The sequence below is a fragment of the Erpetoichthys calabaricus genome, chromosome 2, assembly GCF_900747795.2.
Source record: "Erpetoichthys calabaricus chromosome 2, fErpCal1.3, whole genome shotgun sequence".
In the NCBI taxonomy this organism is placed as follows: domain Eukaryota; kingdom Metazoa; phylum Chordata; class Cladistia; order Polypteriformes; family Polypteridae; genus Erpetoichthys; species Erpetoichthys calabaricus.
Genome location: NC_041395.2, coordinates 119,707,992 through 119,720,805, shown reverse-complemented (window position 1 = coordinate 119,720,805; position 12,814 = coordinate 119,707,992). Strand labels below are relative to the sequence as shown.

At 40.5% G+C, this 12,814-nt stretch overlaps 1 protein-coding gene across 2 annotated transcripts in view; it reads right to left on the bottom strand.

Annotated features, from left to right (window-relative positions):
• schip1 (schwannomin interacting protein 1) overlaps positions 1 to 12,814 on the bottom strand; it is a 982,269-nt gene that overhangs the window by 843,393 nt on the left and 126,062 nt on the right. Inside the window, exon 1 of one of the 2 annotated variants that reach the window (XM_028794442.2) lies at positions 4,992 to 5,149. The exons of the other annotated variant lie outside the window; for it this stretch is intronic. Within the exon in view, the coding sequence (XP_028650275.1) occupies positions 4,992 to 5,000 (9 nt within the window). The 5' untranslated portion in view covers positions 5,001 to 5,149. Of the gene's footprint in view, positions 1 to 4,991; positions 5,150 to 12,814 lie in introns of those variants that run through there. 2 annotated transcript variants of the gene reach the window in all.

Genomic DNA, 12,814 nt, shown 5'->3' with positions numbered 1-12,814 from the left:
TCAAAGCCCAAGTTTGGGGAAGGGCTTTCCAATTAAATTTTTTCATAGTGAATGGAAGTTTCCACAAGATAAAATACACTGTTCCCCTATTTGTGTGAAATATAATCTAACTAGCCAACCCGCGGCGTAGCATACACCGCATAATTATTTATTGATGGGTGAACACTTCCTGAATGACACAGTTGTCCAAATGGCGTGGGTTTGAGGATACGACTGTGAGTGAATGAAAAGATAGACCTCTGGAGAGAGCAACATACAATTGTTCGTGACTGAAAGCAGGATCGTCTGTGACGAAGAAGGCCATGCTGGTGAAAGTTACTTCGTCGGTAGGGATAAGTGTCAGTACTTGTAGATTAAGGTGTAGCGAGTCTTCGTTTTTGACGCTTAATATAGCTTGCGTACTGAGATGTTCCTGAGTCACAGTTGAGAAACACTTTTTTAATGTCTTTTAAGCACAGGGAAAAAAATGAACATGTGAAACATCCGTAATGTAATAAGCCACCAAGAAAAGTAACATTGCAACAATGCTATCTACGACCCGATCGCTGTAAACAGAAGTGAAAACAAAATCGAGCCCGGTGCATTCTTTAACTGCCTTCTCTGCCTTGTGGCGCAGTGGTAGAGCTGCTGCTTTGCAGTAAGGAGACTGTGGAAGATTGTGGGTTCGGTTCGGTATTGTGCGTACACAGGGCAGGGGCGTAATCAGAGTGAGCGTATGACCCGCACTTACTGGGTATTCCTCATTCGTGGGGAACAATTTCAAGCCCCGGTCCCCATTATGAATGGGGTTCAACGGCTTACCCATGCCTGTCGGACCTGGGGAGACACACGTTGATCCATTCAGTGTAGCGCGCGTGCAGTACCGGACATCCGTGGGCATCACATACCTGTTAATGCTCAATCTCACGTCGCTGAAAGCCACTTGTCCCTCTAAGAAGTTGGACGCCTACCGCTTGGCGATCGTGTAACTATTAAGCAGGAGGGAGTCTCATTTGTTTTCGGAATTAACCAGACTAATCGCTCCACCAACTAAGTACGGCCATGTAACACCACGCACAGAATAAAGAAAGAGCTATCAATATGTCAATCCTCTCCGCGTCCGGGCAGGGTGAGGTTTCCCGTGTTGAGTCAAATTAAGCAAGATTTGTGTGTGGTGAGTTGTTGCGTCTGGGCACATCAGCCTGTGAAGGCCTTGAGAGCGTGGGTGGACGCGTGCTGGGGAATAATGAGTATCTATATATCTTCTTAGATATAGACAACGTCTGATAGTTGTGATGATTTTACACTCCAGTACATTGTAGTGAACGCTGGTAACAGTCAGGTGGGCAGGCGTATTAGAGTTGGTGGGCGTGTCTCTCTATCGGTTCGAGTTCTTGGGTGGTGCTCTGTCGTTTGTATCCCACGGTTGGACGACTTGGTGGATTATATATGGAAATGCAGCTGAAACCGAAAAGAATAATGCAAAGTCAACGTGGCTCAGTGGTGCATGTGTACTGTAGCAGAGACGAAAGCGAGTTGGTGAGTTGTTGCGTCCAGGCACATGAGCAGGCACTGTGAATGCCTTGACAGCGTGGGTAGACGCGTGCTCGAGTTGGTGGGCGTGAGTTGGTGGGCTGGGCTTTGTGAGTTGACTGACATGGCTATTTTTTGCGTATCCCATGGTTGTCTTCCGGCAGTGTGAATGCCTCGAGAGACAGGGTGTCCTTGTTTGGCGAGTTGTTGCAGTTTGTGAGTTAAACGCTGAGATGGTTTCACGTGTTTGGTGAGTTGTTGCAGTGTGTGAGTTAAAAGCTGCGATGGTTTTACACGCTGGTAACAGTCAGGCGGACGGGCGTTCTCGTCCCATGGTCTTTGAGTTGGTGGGGATGGCTCTGTGAATTGTCGGCATATCCCATCGTCTTAGCGTTGGCAGGCTGAGAGTGGTTTATTTATCGTGCGTACCCTATGTTTTACACGCTGCATACAGCAATTCACATCCGCGATAAACATGCCTCTTCTTAGATCGTCCTGCCACGTCCACCCTCGTTCTCGAAGCATACAGTACACACCGCCTGGTCATGCACCCGCTCGCAAGAGCATCTCACAGAGACCCGCCCACCAACTCTAAGACCATGGCGTGTAAAACAGTTTGCGATGGTGGACGCGGTCGTGCATCGTAACCGAAAAGAATAATGAAAAGTCAACGTGGCTCAGAGGTGCATGTGGACTGTAGCAGAGACAAATGCGAATGATGCCGTGTTTTGTGAGTTGCTGCGTCCGAGTTGGTGGGCGCGGCTCTGCGAGTTTTTGTTGTATCCAATGGTCTTAGAGTTGGTGGGCGTGGCTCCGTCCTGCGTGCTTTCATGGGTGTCTTGCTTGCGCTGATGGCAGCTTAGTGAATTATATATATAGATTCACCATAAAATGCTTCATCTCTCTTGACTTAGGCTATCAAAAATGGAACCTGTCAAACCAGTAGTTGTGAGAGGTATGTTAAAGATAGATAGATAGATAGATAGATAGATAGATAGATAGATAGATAGATAGATAGATAGATAGATAGATAGATAGATAGATAGATAGATAGATAGATAGATAGATAGATAGATAGATAGATAGATAGATAGATAGATAGATAGATAGATAGATAGATAGGATACTTTATTAATCCCAAGGGGAAATTCACAGAGCACCTGCCTTACTGTTACATGTTTTATAAATATTGTCTTAACTAATCCTTTGGAAAAAAATCTTTATTATTTACAAATTTCCCCAGGTCTATAATTATCCCAAATCCTCAAACAGGACAATTTTGGGCATCACTCAACAGGATATTATAGTCTAATGAACAGTCTGTTGAGGTAATTTACACTACATTGCCAGCAACTAGAATTCTTACTCAGCTACCTTAACACAATGGGAAAATGTTACTTAAACAAGAAAATATTAAATATGCTTTGAGGTACTGTTCAAGAGGTTTTCTTTTAGAATCTGGCAAGCATTTGTTAACAATGTCATCAATTCTGTTATACTGTATATTTGAATTTTAATTCTTCCAGTGGCACTCATGTGCCTTCAGTGCACCGCAGTTTGCTCCAGTTGTCATGCTATCATTTCCCTTCGTTGGGGGTTGTGGCGCCAAGGTTTTTCATCTGTTGGAAATAGCAGCAGTGGGTTTAAATAGCCACCCACTTCTCTGTGTCCATGTCTCTGTGTATATGTGAGTCAGTCCTGCAATGGCCTGCCGTCCTTTCAAGGTTGTTTCAGGTCTACTGTTAAATGCGGGGACAGACTTCAGAACTAAACTGGATTAAACAATTTTGATAATCATATGTTAAAAAAGTACTGTAAATAATTTCCACAAAAAGTTCCCTCTATATTACATAAAGCAAGTTAAACAGATGTGGCTATTACTGTATGTAAGTTGTCCTTCCATTACTTGTTCCTGAGTTTGCTTGTTCCATGACATGGTTACAAGATGTCACACCCTAGTCTGGAATAGCCTAGCTATAAACCATCCTGTGATTCACATCATTACAATTTAGAATTGATCAGTCACCAAAACTGCAGGTCTTAAGTATTTGAAGAATAATCCCTCTTAGATAAGGGGAGTATAAGCAATCTGTAGGCTAGGAACTGAACGAATGTCCCTGAAGATGTGAGCCAGCAGTGTAACCAGTGCACAATGGATAATAAAAAACTATTGAACCTTGTGAAATGAATAAGAGCTTTTGCAGTATATCACTATTGATAAAATGTGTATTCATTGTTGCAAATTTAGTTTTTTTAATTCATTTGAGACCAGCATAGTGACACAGTAATTAACACAGAGATTGGATACGAATCCTAGTCCATGAGGAACTTAAATGTTGCCATGTGCTAGTGTAATGAAATTTTTCTTTGGTTTAATTCCTACATCCCAACACACTCAGGTTAGGATGATTGCTAACTCTTAGTTGGACCAATCAGTATAGCCAAGATAGACGAAATTCCCATCCAGGGCTTGTTCCAGTCTTGCACATAATGCTACTTGCACCCCATCCCCTTCATCGAAAAAGTGGATTCAGAGAGGAAATGATCTATTCATTTGCGTTCTTTGTAAATGTTTACAGCTATGGTAAATTACTTCACAGTAAGTTGTTCCAAAGGATTTGTTCCTGTCTGATTTTGGTTTATTTCTTATTGGTACCTTGGGCAGTTATATACAGTTATATATATATATATATATAGTATATATATATGTGTGTATACTCAATCCCACAACTGGGTGGTACTTATGGAAAATGCAGACGGGCATGGCATATTTTGTGATTTTGCTGTACTGCTTGCCATTTGAGAACTGCAACATTTGAGAATTGCATTAAACTGTAGAAGGCTATTCTGTCAGTATCTGGCTATTTCTTTATGATTTTCACAAATAAGGATTTGGGGAGCAATCAGACTGCAGTGTTATCACAACCATCTATCACTTCTTTCCAGATTCTCTTCCACCTTTTTGCTTGTCTTTTACATATAGTACCGATGCAAGTGCACTGAATAATCACCAGCAATCTAACCTCCCCAAGGAGAAAAGAAATTGCAAAATGTGCCACCTGGAATGCAATATAGAGAAACAGTAGAGGTGCCCAGTCAGTTTGACCTGTAAGATAACCTTTGCTTTAAGCTTTCCGTTAGTTGTTAAATAAGAACTAGTGCTTAGGTCTAATAAAAGAGATAATGAAGGAGAGAAATGTGATTTTTATGCTATTAAATAAAAATACCACCAAAATGGTCCCTGTAGGCATCTATTTCAGCTCACATCTACAGCTGACAAGAAAAATAAACAGTCCTAGATCCCTTAGAGACACAGTGACATCTTTACACTTAATTGGCAGCAACTAAAAAGCAAGCTGAATCTTCTAAGCTACAGCAGGTATAAAAAGCCATTTTCTCATCAAATGATGAATTAAAATACCACCATAATAAATAAATAAGCAAAGAACAACATTAATAAAAGCCCAGTTCTATATTACCAGATGCATGTTGCAGCTTCTCGGTCACCTGCAGAGCCTGCAAAAAAAAAAAAAATCTTCTGGCTGTGTGATGTTAGTATTCCTTGCCGTCTGCCTGATGTTTTCTAGACCAGAGGGTGTGTGAAATCTCCGGCAAATCTGAGGGCTGGAAACCTTTTTGATTTCAACGCACTGTGAACATCAGGAAGCCCAAAGCAAAAAAAAAAACAATACAGCCCAGAGAAAAGCAAGATGAGAAACTTCTGGCGCTTCTCCAGCACAGCGCTGAACTCATTGTGATTTGGAAATGAAGAGCAATAGAAGTGAGCAGAAATCCGCAATCTGGAAAAAAATAGATTTCATCAAGGTTTAGTCAGTTGGAAATAGGCAGGTTGTTGCTTTGTGCCTGCTGCCCTTTAGACTGTTAAGAAATGGAGTAACAATCATTTTGTGCAGTCTGATGCTGTGGTGTGTGTGTGAATGGGTGGGTGTGTATGTGTTTGTGTAACCCTGTAGTCTTCTGTTAGATTGCCTTGCCAGCTGTTATCTAGATATTGTCATTGCCTTGTAGTATAGTCTGAAAGAATGAAGGCTAAGTAGGACTACTGTATGGAATACCGGCTGACTTCAGTATATACTCCAGCTACCAGTCCCGGCTGCATGTTTGAAAAGTACCACTAACACTGAGGGTGGTAATCAGAATAGGATTTAAAGTAAAGCTGGGTATGGTCAGCCAGAGAACAATTTTACATCAGAATGTTCTGTTACACTTTTAAGCAAATAACAATATGGCCCTTAATAAGACAATGAATATTCTTTTACATAAAATTTAATAAGGTTTTTCATGTTTTTTTTTCACCTTCTACAGTATATTTATTTGTCATAGTTAAAGGAAGGTCATGCATAACTAGCAGGACAAGGCAGAATTGTGCCCTGTAGAAAGTACAAATTCATCACACGGTACACTTTAATAATATCAAATCAACAAGACAACACATCTTTGGAATGTGGGTTCAAACCCCAACACTTTTAAGAAAAGCCATAAGAACATGTAGAGTACATGCAAATTTCAAACAGCTTGCAATTAAGCTAGAAATCAAACCAACTGAAAACATCTATAAGGAATGCTGCGTATTTTAATAATTTTCCATTTTCTGAAGCCACTTAATTCAATACAGGGTCACAAGGATATACTCACACCACCAGATCTTTATACATGGCAAATTTAAAGACAAAAGTCAATTAAACTTACCCTTCTTTAGTATAAAAAAAAATACTGGTGTACTCTGGGAACACACATATGGCAAAAGGAAAACCTACAGCCTCAATCCAGTGCCCATCCAATGAGATGAATCCAGGACTTAACGAATTATAAAAATGAAAACAGTGCAACCACACAAACAATACTATAGTCTAAAAATCATTGACTCCCCACAATTCCAGTTAGAATTATTTAGTGTAGGAATGTTCAGATGGCATCAATATGTAAAGGGGTCTGGAAAAAGGCAAGTTAACAGAGGATAATAAAAACAAACAATTAATTGAGACACTGGGCACTGTTTTTGGTGCAAAAAACTAGATTCCTAGGTTTGAAGATGAACATAGCACAGAAAATTCCAATGACTACAGCAAGTGCTTAAGATAATTTCTAGTCAATTATGGCAGTAATTAACAGGAGATGTACATGTCCACATCCCCAAAACTACAAATGCAGTAATGATTAAAGAGATCCAGAAGACAAAAAAAAAACACCTTTAAGACCTATAATGCAATGAACAGAAGTTGGCGGCTTTTAAATCTGGACTTCCTCAGCCAGGCGTTCTCCAGTAGCAATGGCTACTTTTTTTTAAAAAGGAATGTCACAATAAAAAGCAGATAATATGATAAACTAGAGTTCAGTAAATATAAACAGAGAAATGTTGCTTTGAATGTGGTGTGTCTTACAGACAGAATACAGAGCTCAATAACACAAATTTAAAGCAGGCATAAGCAGGTGTCCTGGATGCCATTATCACACAGGATTGAAGAACAGCCAGACTGATCCATTCTCCTCAGGTATCATCAGAACCACTGGAAATAAAAACAGAAACTTAACTGTCACTCAGGCTAATGTAAAGTGTGCAGAGGACTGGTGTCTGTGCCTGATCAGGGACCAAAGATTTAACCTAGCACTTTACAAAAATGGGAGCAGTTCCCATCACTGCAGACTTCAGCACTTCTTGGACTGTGTGTTGTCCTGGCAGCTCCTGCAAATTATTTTTAAATCTTTTCTTTATGATACATAGAGACCCCACCACCAGAGGCACAGTTCTAGTCATGGTACCCCACACCCTGCTGATCTTGATCTTCAGATCTTTATATTTGGTCTGTTGTTCAGCTTCTTTGAGCAAGACATTGTTGTCCTTATTATTACTACAACTGTGATTCAGCTGTCAAAACTATCTATCTGCTTAATTTAATTCTGGTTTACTGGGAGACAGAGATTATCATATCCACAGTGTAAAGATGGAAACAAAGCTCTGAATAATCTTTACACTCCTTATACTTTGGAATGTCTGGTCTCTTATATTCCTAGTCATAACCTTGGATCCTCAAACGCTGGTTTGCATAATAGAAGTGGTGTGGCAGACTTTTGTTATGTGCCAAAAATTCTAAATGTTTTACCAATACAGATATACAGTGATCCCTCGCTATATAGCGCTTCGCCTTTCGCGGCTTCACTCTATCGCGGATTTTATATGTAAGCATATTTAAATATATATCGCGGATTTTTTGCTGGTTCGCGGATTTCTGAGGACAATGGGTCCTTTAATTTCTGGTACATGCTTCCTCAGCTGGTTTGCCCAGTTGATTTCATACAAGGGACGCTATTGGCAGATGGCTGAGAAGCTACCCAACTTACTTTTGTTTCTCTCTCTCGCACTGACTTTCTCTGATCCTGACGTAGGGGGTGTGAGCAGGGGGGCTGTTCGCACACCTAGACGCTACGGACGCTCGTCTAAAAATGCTGAAAGTTTATCTTCACGTTGCTACCTTCTGTGTGTAGCTGCTTCCTGAAGCGACATGCTGCACGGTGCTTCGCATACTTAAAAGCTCAAAGGGCATGTATTGATTTTTCACTGTTTTCCTCTGTCTCTCTCTCTCTCTCTCTCTCCCTGCTCCTGACGGAGGGGGTGTGAGCTGCCGCCTTCAACAGCTTTGTACCGGCGGTGCTTCGCATACTTAAAAGCCAAACAGCCCTATTGATTTGTTTGGTTTTCTCTCACTTTCTGACATTCAGTGCTCCTGAGGCGCACTCCTTTGAAGAGGAAGATATGTTTGCATTCTTTTAATTGTGAGACAGAACTGTCATCTCTGTCTTGTCATGGAGCACAGTTTAAACTTTTGAAAAAGAGACAAATGTTTGTTTGCAGTGTTTGAATAACGTTCCTGTCTCTCTACAACCTCCTGTGTTTCTGCGCAAATCTGTGACCCAAGCATGACAATATAAAAATAACCATATAAACATATGGTTTCTACTTCGCGGATTTTCTTATTTCGCGGGTGGCTCTGGAACGCAACCCCCGCGATGGAGGAGGGATTACTGTACCAGGAAAATATCGTAGAACATTTATAAAAAAAAAATCCTAAAACCCACTTTTTTAAGTTATCTTTTTCATAGTTGTGTTTTTTTATTATGATGCACCAGTCCTATTAGAATGCAAAATGAATTGCAATATCATATACTTTAGAGATTTGCAATCATTCTAAATTCTGCTTTCTGTCTTCTTTTCTGCTGTGGTCTTTTGTGCCAGTGTCATTTGATCAAAGTACTCTGCAACAGCTTATAGTGTTAGAAGGAATGTGGACACTCCAATCTCCTAGGACAGATGAACTACTTTAGCATACTGTATTTATGTTTTATACAATGCCCTGGGGCTGTGGGTGCTATGAGTCTTTTGGCTATGAAACCTGCACAGATTTATTTTCTCCAGCATCTCACCGGCTGAAGTTTATGTTTTAAGGTCCTCCCTGGCTATCTGACAATAGCACCTGTCTTATCCTTTATCTCTCTTTTTTTATCTTTTACTGAATTTATTAAAAGCACGTAACATTCCATACAATTAAGTCAGACAACAAAACAAAATTCAATTCAGTCCCCATCCATGAGAAAGAGAAGAAGGCCAACAGCCAGAGTAAAAATTTGAAAGTAGTTAAGAGGGAGAGTCCTTCTCCCCATGTATAGATGCTTATTCTAAAATGTTATTGATTAGATCCGGCCAAGTTTTTAAAAAGTTTTGAACAGATCCTCTAAGTGAGAATTTCATTTTTTCCAATTTCAAATAGTATATAACATCATTTACCCACTGACTTAAAAGAGGTGGGCTAGGATTCTTCCCGTTGAGCAAGAAAATTCTATGTGCTAATAGTGAAGTAAAGGCAATTACAGTTTGTTTGTCCTTCTCCACTTTAAGTTCATCTAGGAGTACACACAGCTATAAATGGATTAAGAGTGATTGTGACACTAAGGCTGTCTAATAGGCATTTAAAATGTTTTGTCCAGAATGATGTTAATTTGGTGCAGGCCCAAAACATGTGACCCAGTGAGGCTGGAGCTCGATTGCAACGTTCACAGGTAGGATCTTGCCTTGGAAACATTTTGGACAATTTTAAATGAGATGCTTTGCACATATGGAGCTGAGTGAATTCTGTGCATGGCTGCCTTCAACTACTTTTCTGAAATATTGAGTAAGAGATCCTTTTCCCATTGTACTCTTTGATTTTTAAAAGGAAGGAACTATAAAATGGTTTTATATATTATAGAAATGCTATCGGAATATTGAGACTGATCAATTCTTATTCGAATAGAAATAAGGGGAAAATTGGGCAGATTTCATTTAGCAAAGTTTCTAATTTGGAGATGGAGTTTTGATGGGAAGCTAAATTTGTAGTGTAAGTGTTCATAAGATGCAAAGACATTATTTATATACAAATCTCTAAATGATTTAATCCAATACGTTTTCCAAACATTAAAAACTGAATGTTTGAGAGGATGGAAAAAGGTGGTTTTTGTGTAGAGGTGCCACAGATAAAATATTCTCTAACTTGAAGTGTTTCCTGTATTGGTTCCATATTCTGAGTGAATGAAGGACAATTGGGTTGTTAGTATACTGACCCTTATCTCTTCCTTAAACTGGGGTGGTTGTAATTAATGGATAGAAGGTGACAATACTTATAGATTCTGGGAGCAACACTTCTGTGGTTGCATGCATTTATGATCTTCCATGACAGTGGGAATCTGGTTCAACCAGACTAACTTGTATAGACAGAGAAACCCAATTGTACAGGTATACCTCCTGTATAATCACATATCAAGGGCTCACTCGAAAGATCTGGGTGGCTGTCATGTGCAGTCCCCCTTACTCTTCGATTTTTGGGCCAGAACTGGTCAGAAAATAAGAGAGGAGAAGCACAAACCACCCCAAATAAAGTACTGAGTCTTGCTGTGGATGGTGAAAAGCAGTCTAAAGTTGTGTCCACACCCTGCTGTCAGCCAGCCAAAGAAAGCAACTCTATCTATTTAGTATGATATGAGTGACATAACACCGTCTCGTACAGATGTCTCGATAGAGACAGACAGCGAGTCATCACAGACCATCTCTCCACCAAGTTATCCGATGCTACCTGGTCCACACATATTGTATTGTGTAGCTAAGCATAAGGTTGAGGTGAGGTAATTGTTGTTGGTCCTGCAAACTTACCAGGTGACATACCCACCTTCCAGGAGCCCACTTGGGAACCAAGAAGACATTGCAATGGATTAAACTCTGTTTTTATTGGTCGGGATTAATGAGGAAGTCTTTTCTGCTTCCTGTCTAGAGTGTCAATTGAAGCAGATTCCTCAGAATGACCACGCTCCTGTAGTTCCCGTACCACTCAATGATATTCCATTTGACCTAAAAGGGTTAGATATTATAGGACCCCTTGAAACCTCTGCATGTGGTCATAAATATACTTATAAATATACATAAATATACTTGGTTATAGTAGACTGTGCTACACAATATCCACAGGCTATTCTCCTAAGACTAGCCAATTTCAAAAATATCATACAGTAACTGGAAGGGGTCTGTGCATGTGGCAGCATCCCTAAAGAAGTACTAATGGACCAAGGGATAGCATTCACTTCAGAAAAATTCAGGGAAGTTCCAAAGTTACTAAGAACTAGCACTTAAAAGCCTCAGTATATAATCCTCAAACTGATGGTTAAGTTGAGTGATTTAATCAGATGCTCAAACAGATGCTGTGCAAGGTGGTCAGCGAGGATGGGAGAAAATGGGATCAGTTACTTCCCCTCGTACTGTTTCCCTTCCAGAAGGTGCCACAAGCCTCCACAGGCTTCTCACCTTCTGAATTGTTGAATAGACAGCAACCCTGGGGATTACTGAATATATTAAAAGAAGGTTGAGAAGAACAGGTACTACCTTCCACCAATATCCTTGAGTATACCACTAGGATACATGATAGAATTGCAAAAATTCAGCCAATTCTAAAAGAGAATATAGAGCATCAGCTATTATAAGTGTTGCTCGACGCTACATGAGTGCCAGCTCAGAAATAGAGTCATGGTTCTCATCCCCACTTTCCACTCCAAATTACTGGTGCATTGGCAAGGCCCTTATGAAATTAAAGAGAGGAAGGGACTGGTTGATTATTTGATTAAACAACCGAACTGTTGACCAGCAGAACAAGTGTATTACATTCACATTATCCCTACTTTGGACAACCTTGTTCCTACTTCACTCTGAAGACAACCCTTAATTTCGGTACAAATCTGATGCCCAAACAATGACAGGAGCTCAAAGCAGCCATCTTGTTTGTCTCAAAAGTAGTAAATGAGCAACCCGGAAGGAACATCCCTGGTTGCACATGATATCATCACTAAACCAGGGGTTATCGACTGAGAACGCCCGTATCGCCTCCTGGAGGCCAAATGAGCAGAAGTGGAACTTGAGATAAGGAGAATACAAGATCTTGGTATAATAGAAAGTTTTAGTCCCTTGTCGAGCTTCATCATATTGGTCCTAAAGCCAGATGGATGTTTGGCGCTTCTGGAATGACCTTCACTCAGTTAATCAGCTTTCCCAATTTGATACTTATCCGATGCTGCAAGTGGAAGAACTCTTGACATGACGAAGGGGTACTGGCAAATTCCTTAATGGAATCCACAAAGGAGAAGGTCACATTTAGAAACCCTAGTGGCCAATGGCAGTGTCATGTTCTCCCATTGGTATTGTGACATTCATGCGTCTGTTGGACAGAGTGCAATGATCACACAATACCTATAGTGAGAGCTATGTAGATGCCGTGGGAGAAATATGTGCAGCATGTACGTGCCGTGTTCCTGGCACTGAGAAAAGCCAGGCTCTGCATCAACCTAAAAAAATGTTACTTTGAGCTGACCCAGCCCAGATATATCCAGGGGAAGGCACAATGTAATAATGTCTCTTCTCTTCCTCAATCTGCAAACTGGGAGACTGATAGCTTTACCACCACTGAAGTCACTGGTGTCCATCCATATGGGCCTGTGTGTTCCTGCTGGAACTCCTCAAAGAAGGAGAATCTGCCATCTTAATTGAGATCACTTTGAGAATTTGTGCCTGAAAAAGATGTTTACACATTTACTGTGTCATTTCTTGCCTATTTCTGTTCTCAGTTACCAGGGTGTTGCTCAGAACTCTTTACTGTTGTCTGTCAGATCTCTTACTCTGCAATACATATATAAATAGAAATTTATGGGAGGGCAGGGAGTATAGGACAGGCCAGCTTTAGAATTCTATATGAAGGAACAAACAATAGTGTAA